This window comes from Salvelinus fontinalis, chromosome 24 (genome assembly GCF_029448725.1).
Source record: "Salvelinus fontinalis isolate EN_2023a chromosome 24, ASM2944872v1, whole genome shotgun sequence".
In the NCBI taxonomy this organism is placed as follows: domain Eukaryota; kingdom Metazoa; phylum Chordata; class Actinopteri; order Salmoniformes; family Salmonidae; genus Salvelinus; species Salvelinus fontinalis.
In genome coordinates this window covers 25,709,975-25,727,588 of record NC_074688.1, presented here as the reverse complement: position 1 = coordinate 25,727,588, position 17,614 = coordinate 25,709,975, and the positions used below count along the sequence as shown (strand labels likewise).

The 17,614-nt window shown below is 43.0% G+C and overlaps 1 protein-coding gene across 4 annotated transcripts; it reads right to left on the bottom strand.

Moving 5' to 3' along the window:
- Positions 1 to 248: 248 nt before the first annotated feature.
- On the bottom strand, positions 249 to 17,178 carry LOC129822574 (polypeptide N-acetylgalactosaminyltransferase 17-like). 4 transcript variants are annotated; one of them, XM_055880916.1, is made up of 12 exons: positions 16,438 to 17,178; positions 15,935 to 16,270; positions 15,344 to 15,527; positions 12,192 to 12,376; positions 7,893 to 8,067; positions 7,153 to 7,350; positions 6,832 to 6,949; positions 6,286 to 6,471; positions 5,672 to 5,809; positions 5,386 to 5,481; positions 4,417 to 4,578; positions 249 to 541 (listed from the first exon to the last, which is right to left on the bottom strand). In XM_055880916.1, the coding sequence occupies exons 2-12, from the start codon at positions 16,095 to 16,097 to the stop codon at positions 407 to 409; spliced, it is 1,740 nt and encodes a 579-aa protein (XP_055736891.1). In that variant the 5' UTR covers positions 16,098 to 16,270; positions 16,438 to 17,178; the 3' UTR covers positions 249 to 406. The 4 variants fall into 4 exon arrangements, with proteins under 4 accessions (XP_055736891.1, XP_055736889.1, XP_055736888.1 ...); XM_055880914.1 differs by having other exon boundaries at positions 15,860 to 16,335; positions 16,438 to 17,177; XM_055880913.1 differs by having other exon boundaries at positions 15,860 to 16,270; positions 16,438 to 17,177.
- Positions 17,179 to 17,614: the final 436 nt, after the last annotated feature.

Sequence of the window (17,614 nt, the reverse complement as noted above, 5' to 3'; positions counted from 1 at the left end):
TCCTCCTTTACTCCCTCACAGACACTCCACATAGTCAATGTGATTGTTCTATTCATACACCAGCCACATTCTCATGGCTCTGCTAGAAGTATCCTCCGCTGATGCTAGCCAGCTGGGTTAGCCCGCTGACAGTCTTTTGAAATCGATTGAATAAAGTTGAATAAATCTGTTACAGTAAAAGCTGTATGATTTCTTAATATGGTGTCAACTTATTCATGTGGTGTAATAGTTATTTGCGTACACAAATGTTTTGTTTTGTTTTTTTAAACCATCAGACCAGCAGTTTATTGGAAGACAATCTTGGAAAACAACAACTGAAGAATTTTAATAATACAGTATGACAACTGATTCAATTCAGTACAATAACACTATCTTGGTCAAAGAAGAATTCTGCATCATGCTGTGGCTACTGCTTCATTGTGTTTTTGATGTTCCACCTCTGTCCGGAGCAGGTCTGAAGCACCAGCGAGTGTCCGAAGTAAGCGTTCGCCTGTATCACCTCCAGACAGCGACCCGTGGCTCTGTTGATGATTGAGTCGTTCTGAAGGACAGAGGAAATCAAATGTTCTCAATTGAGTAGGCTACTACCTTCATGTGACCTCACAGTATTCATAAAGAGTCTCAGACTAAAAGTGCTGATCTAGGATCAGTTTAGCCTTTTAAATTATAATGAATGGACAGTGGGATCTGATCCTAGATCAGCACTCCTACCCTGAGATGCTTTATGAATACAGGCCCTGATCACTGTGTCAGCAACAGTCCCCTCCAGGCAGCTTCTAGCATTTTGTATTTCCGCTTCACAGGTCCGTACAATGAGATGTTATTACAGTGTTACTACACAAGGTTAGCCTGCACAGGACCATACAATGTGGTGTTATTACAGTGTTACTACACAGGGTTAGCCTGCACAGGACCTTACAATGTGGTGTTATTACAGTGTTACTGCACAGGGTTAGCCTGCACAGGACCTTACATTGTGGTGTTATTACAGTGTTACTACACAGGGTTAGCCTGCACAGGACCTTACAATGTGACGTTACTACACAGGGTTAGCCTGTACAGGACCATACGATGTGGTGTTATTACAGTGTTACTACACAGGGTTAGCCTGCACAGGACCTTACAATGTGACGTTATTACAGTGTTACTACACAGGGTTAGCCTGCACAGGACCTTACAATGTGGTGTTATTACAGTGTTACTACACAGGGTTAGCCTGAACAGGACCGTACAATGTGGTTACAGTATATTACAGTGTTATTGCACAGGGTTAGCCTGCACAGGACCTTACAATGTGGTGTTATTACAGTGTTACTGCACAGGGTTAGCCTGCACAGGACCTTACAATGTGGTGTTATTACAGTGTTACTGCACAGGTTTAGCCTGCACAGGACCTTACAATGTGGTTAGAGTATATTACAGTGTTACTACACAGGGTTAGCCTGCACAGGACCATACAATGTGGTGTTATTACAGTGTTACTACACAGGGTTAGCCTGAACAGGACCTTACAATGTGGTGTTATTACAGTGTTACTGCACAGGGTTAGCCTGCACAGGACCTTACATTGTGGTGTTATTACAGTGTTACTACACAGGGTTAGCCTGCACAGGACCTTACAATGTGACGTTACTACACAGGGTTAGCCTGTACAGGACCATACGATGTGGTGTTATTACAGTGTTACTACACAGGGTTAGCCTGCACAGGACCTTACAATGTGACGTTATTACAGTGTTACTACACAGGGTTAGCCTGCACAGGACCTTACAATGTGGTGTTATTACAGTGTTACTACACAGGGTTAGCCTGAACAGGACCGTACAATGTGGTTACAGTATATTACAGTGTTATTGCACAGGGTTAGCCTGCACAGGACCTTACAATGTGGTGTTATTACAGTGTTACTGCACAGGGTTAGCCTGCACAGGACCTTACAATGTGGTGTTATTACAGTGTTACTGCACAGGTTTAGCCTGCACAGGACCTTACAATGTGGTTAGAGTATATTACAGTGTTACTACACAGGGTTAGCCTGCACAGGACCATACAATGTGGTGTTATTACAGTGTTACTACACAGGGTTAGCCTGAACAGGACCTTACAATGTGGTGTTATTACAGTGTTACTACACAGGGTTAGCCTGCACAGGACCTTACAATGTGGTGTTATTACAGTGTTACTACACAGGGTTAGCCTGCACAGGACCTTACAATGTGGTGTTATTACAGTGTTACTGCACAGGGTTAGCCTGCACAGGACCTTACAATGTGGTTAGAGTATATTACAGTGTTACTGCACAGGGTTAGCCTGCACAGGACCTTACAATTCAGTTAGAGTATATTGCAGTGTTACTACACAGGGTTAGCCTGCACAGGACCTTACAATGTGGTGTTATTACAGTGTTACTACACAGGGTTAGCCTGCACAGGACCTTACAATGTGGTGTTATTACAGTGTTACTACACAGGTTTAGCCTGCACAGGACCTTACAATGTGACGTTACTACACAGGGTTAGCCTGTACAGGACCGTACAATGTGATGAATTTACAGTGTTACTACACAGGGTTAGCCTGCACAGGACCTTACAATGTGATGTTATTACAGTGTTACTGCACAAGGTTAGCCTGCACAGGACCGTACAATGTGTTGTTATTACAGTGTTACTACACAGGGTTAGCCTGCACAGGACCTTACAATGTGATGTTATTACAGTGTTACTGCACAAGGTTAGCCTGCACAGGACCTTACAATGTGATGTTATTACAGTGTTACTACACAGGGTTAGCCTGCACAGGACCTTACAATGTGATGTTATTACAGTGTTACTGCACAAGGTTAGCCTGCACAGGACCTTACAATGTGATGTTATTACAGTGTTACTACACAGGGTTAGCCTGCACAGGACCTTACAATGTGGTTACAGTATATTACAGTGTTACTACACAGGGTTAGCCGGCACAGGACCTTACAATGTGATGTTATTACAGTGTTACTGCACAAGGTTAGCCTGCACAGGACCTTACAATGTGATGTTATTACAGTGTTACTACACAGGGTTAGCCTGCACAGGACCTTACAATGTGGTTACAGTATATTACAGTGTTACTGCACAGGGTTAGCCTGCACAGGACCTTACAATGTGGTGTTATTACAGTGTTACTACACAAGGTTAGCTTGCACAGGACCTTACAATGTGGTTATATTAGTGTTACACACTGGGTTAGCCTGCACAGGACCTTACAATGTGACGTTACTACACAGGGTTAGCCTGTACAGGACCATACAATGTGGTGTTATTACAGTGTTACTGCACAGGGTTAGCCTGCACAGGACCTTAAAATGTGACGTTATTACAGTGTTACTACACAGGGTTAGCCTGCACAGGACCTTACAATGTGGTTATATCACAGTGTCACTACACAGGGTTAGCCTGAACAGGACCTTACAATGTGGTTATATTACAGTGTTACTGCACAGGGTTAGCCTGCACAGGACCTTAAAATGTGACGTTATTACAGTGTTACTACACAGGGTTAGCCTGCACAGGACCTTACAATGTGGTTATATTACAGTGTCACTACACAGGGTTAGCCTGCACAGGACCTTACAATGTGACCTTACTACACAGGGTTAGCCTGTACAGGACCGTACAATCTGGTGTTATTACAGTGTTACTACACAGGGTTAGCCTGCACAGGACCATACAATGTGGTGTTATTACAGTGTTACTACACAGGGTTAGCCTGCACAGGACCATACAATGTGGTGTTATTACAGTGTTACTACACAAGGTTAGCCTGTACAGGACCGTACAATGTGACGTTACTACACAGGGTTAGCCTGTACAGGACCGTACAATGTGACGTTACTACACAGGGTTAGCCTGTACAGGACCATACAATGTGACGTTATTACAGTGTTACTACACAGGGTTAGCCTGCACAAGACCTTACAATGTGGTTATATTACAGTGTTACTACACCGGGTTAGCCTGCACAGGACCTTACATCACAGGTGTCAAACTCATTCCACGGGGGGCCGAGTGTCTGCGGGTTTTCGCTCCTCCTCTGTACTTGATTGATGAATTAACATCACTAATTAGTTAGGAACTCCCAACACCTGGTTGTCTAGGCCTTTATTGAAAGGAAAAACCAAAAACCTGCAGACACTAGGCCCTCCGTGGAATGAGTTTGACACCCCTGCCTTACATTGTGGTGTTATTACAGTGTTACTACAAGGGTTAGCCTACACAGGTCTGGCATGGCAGGGGCTTGTTGCGGCCCTATGCGCTACAGGAAACGAAGACGAGTAAGTAAGTAAATAAGTAAGTAAGTAACACCTTATAAGAGCAACTTAAATGGAAAGAATGAGCCATAGTTAAAAATAAAAAACTATGTCAACATGAGTCTGACCTGAGAGAAGTGCCATATTGTCAGCCTGGTGTTGGAGACTTTGTCACAGTTGAGGAGCTGAGGGAAATTGGAGACCTGGTCGTCCATCAGACAGCGTGTTTCCTCCCCTGTACTGCCCAGAGCACCGAGGAAAAACTGTCCCTCCTTGGTGTACCGACCCAACTAAAGGAACAGGGAGACACTACTGTGAATGGCTGGTCAAGGGCTATCAACATCTATATGTGTTCTCCCCTGTACTGGCCAGAGCACCCAGAAAGACCTGACCCTCTTTGGTGTTCCAACTGGTAGGAGAGAGGCACAGGGAGACAAAATTAAGTAAGTGGTGGATGGTAAAGGGCTATCAACAACAACTAGGTGTGTCCTCCTCAACTGGGAGGAAGACACAGAGACAAGTTACAGTAGTACATGGCTAAATGGTAAAAAGTTATCAAATATTTGTATATCCCAAATGCTAACACAATCTTTTCAGACATTTTTTTTAAAAGTCTGTTGTATTGTGTTTCCTGGAGAGCAAGTTGTTTCTGTTTCTATTCTTTGAAATTAATTGAAATGATTTGTTATATGATATCATATCATATCTGCTCTCATTCAAAGTGGATCTTAAAAAAACTCTAAAGCATTAACATAATATGATTTTGATACTGTTTTGACTGTAGAACCAGTCATGATATCTGCTACATTTGTGTGTCACAGGGGCAAAGGGCTACATTCTGGTAGTTTGCTGATGTTTTGTCTATGTTTGTGTATGAACCACATCATGTAATTTGGTATAAAAATGCATTCTGGTATAAAAAAGTTTCCCTGCTGTATTTGCTCTCACAGCTTGCAGGCACAGTGCATCTCCGGTGAACCTAGAATGTGTCCCAAATAGCACCCTATTTCCTATAGTTCACTACTTTTGGTCAAAAGTAGTGAACTAAGTAGGGAATAAAGTGCCATTTGGGACATATACCTAGTATAATAGGTTACCTGGGGTCCCATTCCGTGACAGGGGTGCAGGGTGGCTGTGTGGTTCACCTTCTCTCCCTGGTCCATACACAGATGGGTCGCTTTGCTACTACGAATCTACAGGGAAAGAGCAAGAGAGAGAGCGAGAGAGAGAGAGAGAGAGAGAGGGAAAGAGAAAAAGACAGAGAGAATAGGTAGGAAAATGTTTATGAATGGAGAAAGCTACTTGACTGCTAAAAGCATCTTATGAGTGTTTGATGAGTGTTTAGTAAAACTTTGTGTAGACCCTGTCATCAGTCAGACTCACCTCCCCGTAAAAGACGGTGTTGTTGTACCTCCTCATCTCTGGATAGACGTTGTCCAGGTACCACTCAAAGTTCTTACATTGCAGAGATTTCCTCAATGCTACCCTCTGAGAGATGTCCCCATAGTCTATCCCATGGTTCTGGAACAGGGAGTGGTTGATTACAGATTGTGTTTCAAATGGCACTCCAAAGTAGCCTCGCGAGCCATCCTGAACTCGCAAGCTTACAATAATGGTTCGCTGCAATTCCAGATGGCTCGTGAGGCTAACCTCATAGAGCTCTGGTCAAAAGTAGTGCATTATATGGGGAATGGGGTGCTATTTGAGACACAGTCACAATTACAAATATGTAACATCAGCAATGAAACGTATGGTGTACATATACTGTATAATGTAGTTAGGATAATGAATAGATACATTTTAATAGACTAGTGAAAATCTAGGTAGGGGAATAGGTGTTTTATCTGAATTTATGTACTCAAAACTGGTCATAGATCAGTGTTTAGGGGCAACTTCATCTGACTCCCTGACCTAGAGTTCCATCTGAACATACATTTTCATATGCCCAAATTTAAAAAAAATTAACTGACTTTAATCAGTATTTAGGAGCAACTCACCTCCATTGGGATGTTCCAAGCCAGGTAGACATGCGACTTAAATTGGTCCATCCAGACCTCGGCCACGCGCAGGGCATTACGCCGCGTGCTGGAGGCTATGTTGCTGTGATAGGGCTTCTTCATCCTGGCGATGTGAGCCACCCTGGAGCAGGGCAGCACCTCCATACTGCCCCCACACAGCCACACCTGGTAGTGCATGTTGGTGGAGAAAATATTATGAGAACAGAATACATACCTTCACACACAACAAATGTTCTGCAGGACTAACACAAATAAGAAGGCAAGAAGAAAAACACATGAACAAACATAACCCAATGCTTAGCTCTACTCATAGAACCACAATTGCGTACTTGCTGAAATAGGACAAGACACACAACAAATACAGGGTACAGAATGCACTATTCACACACTAGTCACCCTGCCTCTCGCCACCCTAACATAGAATGATTACATCCCAAATGGCACCCTATTCCCTTTATAGTGCACTACTTTTGACCAGGACCCAATTATGCTCAGCCTTCACAGAAAAATGGGTGCCACACAAACCTTGATCCCCAGTTCGATGTTTTCTCCTCCATAGACGTCCATGCCAGAGTCCAGCAGCCCCAGGTGCCCAAAGTACTCCCGGTTCACCACAAAGGAGCAACCAATCATTGCAGGAGTACTGCGGGGGGAAAGAGGGGGGTTCTGTTTTCCTCATTTTGTCAATGGGGGTTCTCTAAATTCAAGTGTTTATTTAGTTGTGTGTGTCCGCGTGCAGGTGCGTGCCCGTGTGTGTGCCTGTGTGTGTGCATATGCGTGGCCGTGTGTGTGTGTACGCGTGCCCGTTCCTGTGTGCATATGCGTGCCCGTGTGTTTGTAGCCTACCTAATGGGTGCGGAGGTGTCCCCGTCATCCCACCACTGTTTGGGGGGGTTGATGTACATGCACCACAGCTCCCAGTTGTAGCCATGGCCAGAGTTCTCATAGCGCTCCAGCTCAAACGTCTCATGCTTGATGTTATCGATGGAGGGCAGGATGATCCTCTTGTGGTCCTCTTTGATTCTGGTCAGAACCGGCTCAGCCCTAACATAAAGAGATTGACAGATGGGGTCGGAGGTTTCTTAAGATCTTCTCTCTTCTCCCTCCCCCTCTTCCTCCCTAAGCCTCAAAGTCAGTCCCCCTAGTTCTTCTGAGTTAGGTTTATAAGTTCTTATTTTTGAGTCGACTCAAAGGGTTGCGACTCCATATGGAGAAGCAGCTCCCTGTGTAGTGGGTAGTTCTTCTGTTTATCTGTGGGCCCTGGTCAACTCTAGTGTGTACATAAAGAACATACCAACCCTGTGACAGTACTTGATTACTAGGCATACTTTTAAAACCGTCAGTTCATAAAATCTTATGGAAATTCACTTCTTTAGACTTTCATCACAAATATGGTCATGCAGATACAGTATGCTAGATGGCTAGATGGTTAGTAGTAGTATGCAATTCCTTCAGCTGGAAAATCTCACATTGCTGCGTGACCAACTGCTAAATTCAAGTATTCCTTCTGATCCAGCCTTTAAGTCAAAGTTTGTTAAACCATCGATCAACTCAAAGTTCAAGTTGAAACGCACACATACACTCACCAGGAGGGTGTGAACTCAACGTGGGCATCGAAGAATCCAGTCACCTCACCACTGGCTGCCTTCCAGCCCTCGATGCGGGCACGGATCAGTCCCTCACGCTTCTGGTTCCTCACCATTTTCACCAGGCCTGGGTAACGCTTGTTTACATAATCCTCCAATGGCCCTTTCAGTTGTTCTAGGACACAACCAAATACAACTAAGCAAAGCTATACCCACAGACAAACATATGCATGCAGACACATCAGCATGCATGTACGCACACAGGTACGCACGCACACACAGAGAGAGAGAGAGAGAGAGGAGATGCATCTGTTTTAATGGGCCCCAGCACTCCAGTGCTTTCTAACAGTCTCACAACAACACCAGGGGGAGTTGGGTGTTTCCTGAGCTATGGCTTCTGCTCTATCTTTTTTCTCTCGCACAACTGATCAGTTTTTCCCCCCTGGACACACTCTCAGAACCCCCACTCCTCTCACAGAAACACACACTGGTGGATGTGCTCAGTAGTGTGCAACTGCAGCCCATTGGTTCCTGCATGAGCCAGCACGACATCTTCATGCCCTTGACACTTTGAATGAGGGTCAAAAGGGAAATAAAAGTATTATCTGAGTTTTTTCACCCACATCTCCCAGAGTCCTCCTTACTAGATAGCTGGAGTGACACTTGCAGACAGTGTCCTTTGCTCCCACCTGCAGAACACCTGCCCTCACTGTCATTAACAGAACTGCGGGAAAACAGTGCCCAACAGGCGGGAGCCCTAACTAGCTAGCTTGTTAGAAACACTGTGTGCTAGCTTGCTAGTTAGCTAGCACACGGTGTCGCCCCATCCTCCCGCCTACTGAGAAAACAGTGCTGAGGTGGGTCAAAGGACACTCTCTACCAGAGTATCCCCCCGCCTACCGCTAGAACAGCAGGTGGGAGGATGGGGGGACTGTATGCTAGCTAACTAGCTAGCTTGTGAGTTAGTGACACTGTGTGCTATCTTGCTAGTTAGCTAGCACACAGTGTCACCCCCGCCTCCTGCCTGCTGTGTACCGGACTAGCTGGCTAAGCTAGCACACATTGTTCTTTGCTCCCACCTGCCAAACACCTGCCCTCGCCGTCGTTAACTGAACTGCGGGAAAACAGTGCCCGACAGGTGGGGGCGAAGGACACTGTCTACCGGTGTAAGGCTAGCAAGTTACGGTTGTCACCACTGCCCCTTCTTCTGTGGGGTTTATCGACGGGTGGCATCCAACTTTATTGTGCATTAATGCCACCTACTGTACTGGAGCACCCCTGCCTCCCGCCTGTCCTTGCTTAACTTTTTAGGGATAGGGGGCAGCAATTTCACTTTGGATGAATAGCGTGCCCAAATTGAATTGCCTCCTACTCTGTCCCAGATGCTAATATATGCATATTATTATTACCATTGGATAGAAAACACTCTGAAGTTTCTAAAACTGTTTGAAATATGTCTGTGAGTATAACAGAACTCATATGGCAGGCAAACTTCCTAACAGGAAGTGGAAATTCTGAGGCTGGTCGATATTCAACTCATCGCCTGTTTAAATCCCAGTAAGATATGGATCTGTTTGCATTTCCTACGCCTTCCACTAGATGTCAACAGTCTGTAGAATGTTGAATGAAGCTTATACTGTGATGTGGGGCCGGATGAGAGGGGAATGAGTCAGTGGTCTGGCAGATTGCCAGTTCCTGGTCACACGCATTCCACATGATATCGCCTTGCGTTCCATTACTTCTACAGACACGAAGGAATTCTCCGGTTGGAACGTTATTGGATATATATGACAACAACATCCTGAAGATTGATTCTCTACTTAGTTTGACCAGTTTATTCGACCTGTAATATAACTTTTTGAAGTTTTCGTCTGAGTTCGCCTGGACCTGCGCGAGCGTTTGGATATGTTTACTAAACGTGCTAGCAAAAGTAGCTACTTGGACATAAATACCGGACATTATCGAACAAAACAACCATTTATTGTGGAACTAGGATTCCTGGGAGTGCATTCTGATGAAGATCATCAAAGGTAAGGGATTATTTATGATGTAATTTCGTATTTCTGTTGACACCAACATGGCGGAGAAATGTTTTTATGTCTGAGCGCCGTCTCAAATTATTGCATGGTGTGCAATATCTGACACAGCGGTTGCATAAAGAACAAGTTTATCTTTAATTCTATGTAAAACATGTATCTTTCATCAAAGTTTGTGATGAGTATTTCCCGTTATTTGATGTGGCTCTCTGCAATTTCTCCGGATATTTTGGAGGCATTTCTGAACATGGCGCCAATGTAAACTGAGATTTTTGGATATAAATATGCACATTATCGAACAAAACATACATGTATTGTGTAACATGATGTCCTATGAGTGTCATCTGATGAAGATCATCAAAGGTTAGTGATTAATTTTATCTCTATTTCTGCTTTTTGTGACTCCTATCTTTGGCTGGGAAAATGGCTGTGTTTTTTGGACTTGGCGGTGATCTAACATACTCATTTGTTGTGTTTTTGCTGTAAAGCATTTTTGAAATCGGACATGATGGGTAGATTAACAAGATGTTTATCTTTCATTTGCTGTATTGGACTTGTTAATGTGTGAAAGTTACATATTTCTAAAAAATATTTTTGTATTTCCCGCGCCGCCTTTTCAGCGGAATGTTGTGGGGGGGTTCCGCTAGCGGAACGTGTGTCCTAGAAAGGTTCAAATAGAATGGAAGTATAAAAAGGGGTTCCTGCAGATGCAGGAATGCCCACATGCAGGAATGCCCCGAATTGCAGGCCACAATTGCACCCAGCTAAATGTGCAGTGGATGTGTGGCTGAGTGGAGAAGAGTTATGCAGACAGTAAGAGGGTGTGTGTTATTTATTTGCATGCCTCTCCATCTCAACTACTGCAATAGCTTCTTTTCCCCCCTCCATGATGGATTGCTGGCCCTCCCGCCGTGCCAGGAACGTTGGGGAAATTGACCAGTCTATATCTCCTTTTTCTCTTTCCCTCTCTGCCCCTCACTTTGTACTAAATTCTCTTCCACCCTTTGACTCTCTCCTTCTACCCACATCTCTCCCTCTTCATTTCTATTTGCACCTTTCATTGTCTCTGTCTTCCTCTCTCTAACCACCTCTCTCTCTGCCCATTGCTTACTTTCTTCACAACTGTCCCTCTCCTCCCTTCCTGTCCCCCTCCTTGGATGGATTTTGTCAAACAGACATGTTCTCTTGCCTTGATTTGACTGTTCTGTCCGTGCAGCAAAACAGCATGTTGGACAAGGATGTCTTTATAAAGCATAGAATATAATATCATTACATTAAATGCATAAACAAATTGTACATCATATGAATATGTATCAATGTACACTACTGTTCAAAAGTTTGGGGTCACTTAGAAATGTCCTTGTTTTTTTAAACAAAAGCATCCCGGAGTCGCCACTTCACTGTTGACGTTGAGACTGGTGTTTTGCGGGTACTATTTAAAGAAACTGCCAGTTGAGGACTTGTGAGGCATCTGTTTCTCAAACTAGATACTGTAATGTATTTGTCCTCTTGCTCAGTTGTGCACCAGGGACTCCCACTCCTCCTTCTATTCTGGTTAGAGCCAGTTTGCGCTGTTCTGTGAAGGGACTAGTACACAGCGTTGTACGAGATCTTCAGTTTCTCGCATTGAATAGCCTTAATTTCTCAGAACAAGAATAGACTGACGAGTTTCAAAGAAAGTTATTTGTTTCTGGACATTTTGAGCCTGTAATCAAACCCACAAATGCTGATGCTCCAGATACTCAACTAGTCTAAAGAAGGCCAGGTTTATTGCTTCTTTAATCAGGACAACCTTTTTCAACTGTGCTAACATAATTGCAAAAGGGTTTTCTGATCAACTAGCCTTTTAAAATTATAAACTTGGATTACCTAACACAACGTGCCAATGGAACACAGGAGTGATGGTTGCTGATAACAGGCCTCTGTACGTCTATGTAAAAAGCTACAATAGTTATTTACAACATTAATAATATCTACACTGTATTTCTGATCAATTGTATGTTATTTTAATGGACAAAAAAATTGCTTTTCTTTCAAAGACAAACTTTTGAACGGTAGTGTATATTGGATGTGTGTGTGTTTTCATTCCATTTCTTCACCAAAATGCACTCTTTGAGATATGTGTGTGTGTGTGCGTGTGTGTGTGTGTGTGTGTGTGTGTGTGTGTGTGTGTGTGTGTGTGTGTGTGTGTGTGTGTGTGCGTGCGTGCGTGCGTGCGTGCGTGCGTGCATGCACGCGTGAGTGCATGTATATTTCTCCTCACCATCATCGCTGTAGTCATCCACCAAAATGATCTCTTTGAGGAGGTGAGCCGGTGTGTGATTGACAGCTGAGTGGACCGAGCGGAGGATTACTGACAATGCCTCGTTGACAAAGATAAAGATAAGGGAGATGTTTGGAAGATCCCTGGGGAAGCTGGCCTTTTTACACCTGGAGACCACACACACACTCACACACAAAGACATATGCAGAAACACACGCACACACAGAGAGAGACACACACACACATCATTCACACACATCATTAGCTATCATCACTAATTACATCAAACACTAATACATCCTTATATATAACAGATAAAGGCAAACAGTGAGTCCATCATTCAATGTTCAGTAATAAGTTACTTGAACCCTGGCAAAAGGTGAGTCCATCATTCTATGTTCAGTAATACGGTACTTGAACCCTCTTATATAAAGCTAATGTCTAGAGTAGCCCTATATAATAATATGTATATAATATAATATAGCCCACCCTTTTGGTACTACCCAACATTCTAATATAGGTTTCCAAGTTCATTACCACCACGCAAGATTCTTCTTCTCCAAGTCTCTTCTGTACATTATGATCCCAGTTGATGAGCTCACACATTTTTGTTTTGCAATTGAAAATGAGAACCATGTGCCTCTTCCTGTTCCCCACAATCATGTTTTTTCAAAAAACGTACCAACACAACCCCTCTCCCTAGGCTCTCAGTGGGTGCACCGTGGGAGAGAGAGATAAGAGGCCTATTTTTATTGTAGCTTTCGTTATAACGAGAGCCAGCCTTGATGAGAGGAAGTGAGGAATCTGTGGCTGGCTACATCCTAATAGTTCAAAGAGGCTTTTGTTTTGGAGTGTTTACTCTTTGACAGTGTGTAGGTATCTATCCTTCACGTTATTGCCTTTCCCTCATCTGCGCTGGTCTTAAAGAATTGGACAGGTGAGAGCAAGTCAGCAAGTGTAAACTAGTCAGCAGTCACTTTCGACTGAGATACACCCAAAACATTGTAATACAGTACATCGCAGTAAGTAAGGAAAGGATTGGGTGATGTTACAACATTTCAGGGCTCTAACTCCTAGCTCTTTCTGCTGCATGGCATGGAGAGAGATACCCAATAGAGAGAAGGCTCCCATTCTGGGAGGTAGCTAGACGGTACTGTTCTGTTACCAAGTTCCCATTCTACTGTGTTACCACACAAAGAGATATCACACCCAACATGAATCATGGTCCTCTTTGATCTCGAAACAGAGAAACTAAATGACAAGTGCAAGTGAGTCTGTGGTTCCCTGGTGTGGGTGTGTGTGTGTATGTGATTTTAAATGGGACTGAATTGTGTGTCCCCACAAGGTTAGCTGTACAAGACTGTGTGTGTGTGTGTGTGTGTGTGTGTGTGTGTGTGTGTGTGTGTGTGTGTGTGTGTGTGTGTGTGTGTGTGTGTGTGTGTGTGTGTGTGCGTGCGTGCGTGCGTGCGTGCGTGCGTGCGTGCGTGCGTGTGTGTAAAGTACTTAGGTAAAAATACTTTAAAGTACTACTTAAAAAGGATCCGCCCCTTTTTTTCAAATTTCGCCTAAAATGACATACCCAAATCTAACTGCCTGTAGCTCAGGCGGTGAAGCAAGGATATGCATATTCTTGGTACCATTTGAAAGGAAACACTTTTAAGTTTGTGGAAATGTGAAAGGAATGTAGGAGAATATAACACAATAGATCTGGTAAAAGAAAATACAAAGAAAAAAACAACCATTCTCTTGTATTTCTTTTGTACCATCATCTTTGAAATTTAAGAGAAAGGCCAAAATGCATTATTTCCAGCCCAGGTGCAATTTGGATTTTGACCACTAAATGGCAGCAGTGTATGTGCAAAATGTTAGACTGATCCAATGAACCATTGCATTTCTGGTCCAAATTTTGTATTAAGACTGCCCAAATGTGCCTAATTTTCATGTTAAAAATTGTGCACTATACTCAAACAATAGCATGACATTCTTTCACTGTAATAGCTACTGTACATTGGACAGTGCAGTCAGATTAACAAGAATTTAAGCTTTCGCCAATATCAGATATGTCTATGTCCTGGGATTTGTTCTTGTTACTTACAACCTCATGCTAATCGCATTAGCCTACGTTAGCTCAGCTGTCCCGTGGACGGGACACCGATCCCGAAGAAGTTTTACGTTTAAAAATATATATATATGTACTTTACTTTACTGTTTACAGTTTTAACAACTTTTTGTTTTACTTCACTACATTCACTACATTTTCCATGACACTCAAAAGTTACTCATTACATTTTGAATGGTTAGCAGGACAGGACAAGGGTCCAATTCACACACTTATCAAGAGAACAACCCTGGTCATCCCTACTGCCTCTGATCTAGCGGACTCACTAAACACAAATGCTTCATTTGTAAATTCTGTGTGTTGAAGTGTTGGAGTGTGCCCCTGGCTATCGGTAAATAAAAAAAAACAAGAAAATGGTGCCGTCTGGTTTGCTTAATATAATGAATTTTAAATGATTTATACTTTTACTTTTGATACTTAATTGTATTTTAGCAATTACATTTACTTTTGTGTGTGTGTGTGTGTGTATGTGTGTGTGTGTGTGTGTGTCCAGAGTGTGTGCACGTGTCAATTGGCGCATTAGACTGCAACTTCATAACAAATAAGACCACAAAAAAGCACAACAAAGAAAGAGGGATTAGGCTACAGAGATATTAATAGCTGGTTTTAAGAATATTGCATTTTTAACCACAAAGCTAAGTGGTGCCAAAACAAAAACATCTGCTGACAAAGCTTTAATCATTAGTCTCTCCGACCATGGCAACAACCCAGTAGCAGCGAAACAACTAAGACAGCAAAGTATACACTACCATGCTTATCAGTTCTGATTAGAGCATGAGCCCAAGATATGGCTGAGATCTAGATATGGGTATCAAATAATACAAAGTGCACACACACACACACACTAATGCTTGGATTGGTCTTTGGAAAAACATAAAAGCATGAAAATTGTAGTGGGCCTATTGTACTGAAACACTGTTGTCAACTGAGCTACAGTAAGGGCGGCCCTGGTCAAAAGTAATGCTGTACTATATAAGGAATAGAGTGCCATTACGGGCCAAAAAGAATGCACTATAGGGTGCCTAAAACTTACTTGCTGGGCCGGTAGTCTGGTATGGACCGATCCAGTGATATCTTTTGGCTGAGGTAAGCGTTGTATCCATACTTCTCCCTCAGTACTTTCGCGTCGTCCTCTTCTTTTGGGGCTAGGGTGGCGGGGAGTCCCCCTTTACCTCGCCCCCCGAAACCCTCAATTAGCCCCAGGGACTTGGACAGACCTGTAGTTCACACAGTCAAGAAAAGGTCACTGCTATAACACGTTTGCTTAGTTGTTTTGAAAATCATTGACTTTTAACAAATGAGGTAGCTGTATACTAAACTTATGTCCCAAATGGCACCCTATTCCCTATATAGTGCACTACCCTGTGGGCCCTGGTCAAAAGTAGTAGTACACTAATTATAGAGTGCCATTTTGGATGGATCCTAAGCCTCAGACTATGTAAATAACAGCAATCATGGTAGATTTTGAGTTACAGCAAATAAAAAATAACCAATGAGCCATAGTCATTGTGTTTAGGTGGGTAGGCAGAGTGCTAGAGTTATAGCCTACCATTAAGCTGCCTGTAGACCACGTCCTCCAATGACCCGAGTCTCTTTAGTAATATTTCATGACTGATGCTCAAACCTTGAGTCGTGCCGTTAGAGCGTGATTGTCTTTTCACGTCGTCCTGGCCGATGTTTTTTGTCACTCGGTTGTGGGTGCACTTGGTCCAAAGTGTCATGAACCCCGCAACCGCAATCACGTTCAGCACCAATAACACTCTCCATCGTCTGAACACAAAAGCCATTAAAGTTGTTGATGTCCGGGATCCAAATAGCAGTGTTTTTGGAATGATTCAGGACAAATTCAGGAGTCCTCCTCTTTGCGATGCGCAATAAGGTTCAATGTAGATTTGTGTTTATGAAGGCTTTTTAAAATATATATATACCGTAGACGACATTCCACCTGGAGAAGCTGGTGCTGCAAATCAACAGTAGATAATTGCTATTGTCAAAATGAACTGTGTGTGCGCATTGATAGGCTATCTGCTGGACAGAGAAACAAAGCTGAAACATATTTCAATTGCTCATTTTGTAACATAACGTAGACTAATTACAACATTTCACTAATAAGCTTTAACCACCTACCATTTCGAATTGGAGCAATCTTTAGGCTGCGTCCTCGTTCTGTGTAATTTTGGAGCCTGGTCATGGGCTCTCATCCGTGACTTCTCTGTTTAAAATGTATTGATAGAAGATCATGCATAGAAGATGTTAGACAAAAAGACTAGCATATCTTCAGTTTTGAAGAGTCCATATCCTTAAATATTTAAAGAGTCTCAAGTCTGTCTTTCTTTGCATTCAGCAGAAGTGGGCTATGACGCGATTGAGAAGGACTGCGTACTGAGCCGCTGTCTGTCTCTGACCGCGGATCTTCAAAATCGTAGCAGATAAATACTGACCACATAAAACGCATAGGCCTATCCCATGTTTAAGCATTCTCTGTGTAGTTTTGATCCTCCACGTGTAGGAAAAATAATTGTGAGATGTTCTGAGTGGTGTATTGCACGAGTAGACTGCTACACAACCAGTCAGCCTAAAATATAACGGTCCGTGGACGCAGCATCGCCAATGAAAGACACCTCATATGCAGCACAGAAATGCGGCTGAAATAACTCCATCCGAGGTGTCTTCTCATATTCTGACTATTCAAAATAATGCAAAACGTTTTTCCCCTGTACCCTTATTTTCGCCGATTTCTTATTATATCCTGTTATTTAATTTAGCCAAATTCTTCCTATGCGCTAGATAGCGCTTAATAATGGCGCGCAGGAAAACACGGAATGGGATTCCTAGGAAGAGATTCGTATTGAACGTTCCTGGTGAGTGTGGCAAACAGTCACACAGTGAATTAAGCAGATCGTTGATGCGGGTGGGTAGGTTGAATTAACTCACACCAATTATCTGCAATTATACTGCATTCAAATCATATTTTGACTGAAAATTTCCTCCCCTGATTATTGTAGGCAACAGTAAGCCTATGTTCCAAGTTGAAATAATGTATTTGAAATAACATAAAACTGTGACATAATTAAGCAATAAGGCCCGATAGGGTGTGGTATATTGGCCATATACCACAAACCCACGAGGTGACTTATTGCTATTGTTTACCAACGTAATTAGAGTAATAAAAATAAAATGTTTTGTCATACCCGTGCTATATGGTCTGATATACCACGGCTGTCAGACAATCAGCATTCAGGACTCAAACCACCCAGTTTATAATTAAGCAGTAAGGCCGGGGGGGATGTGGTATATGGCCAAT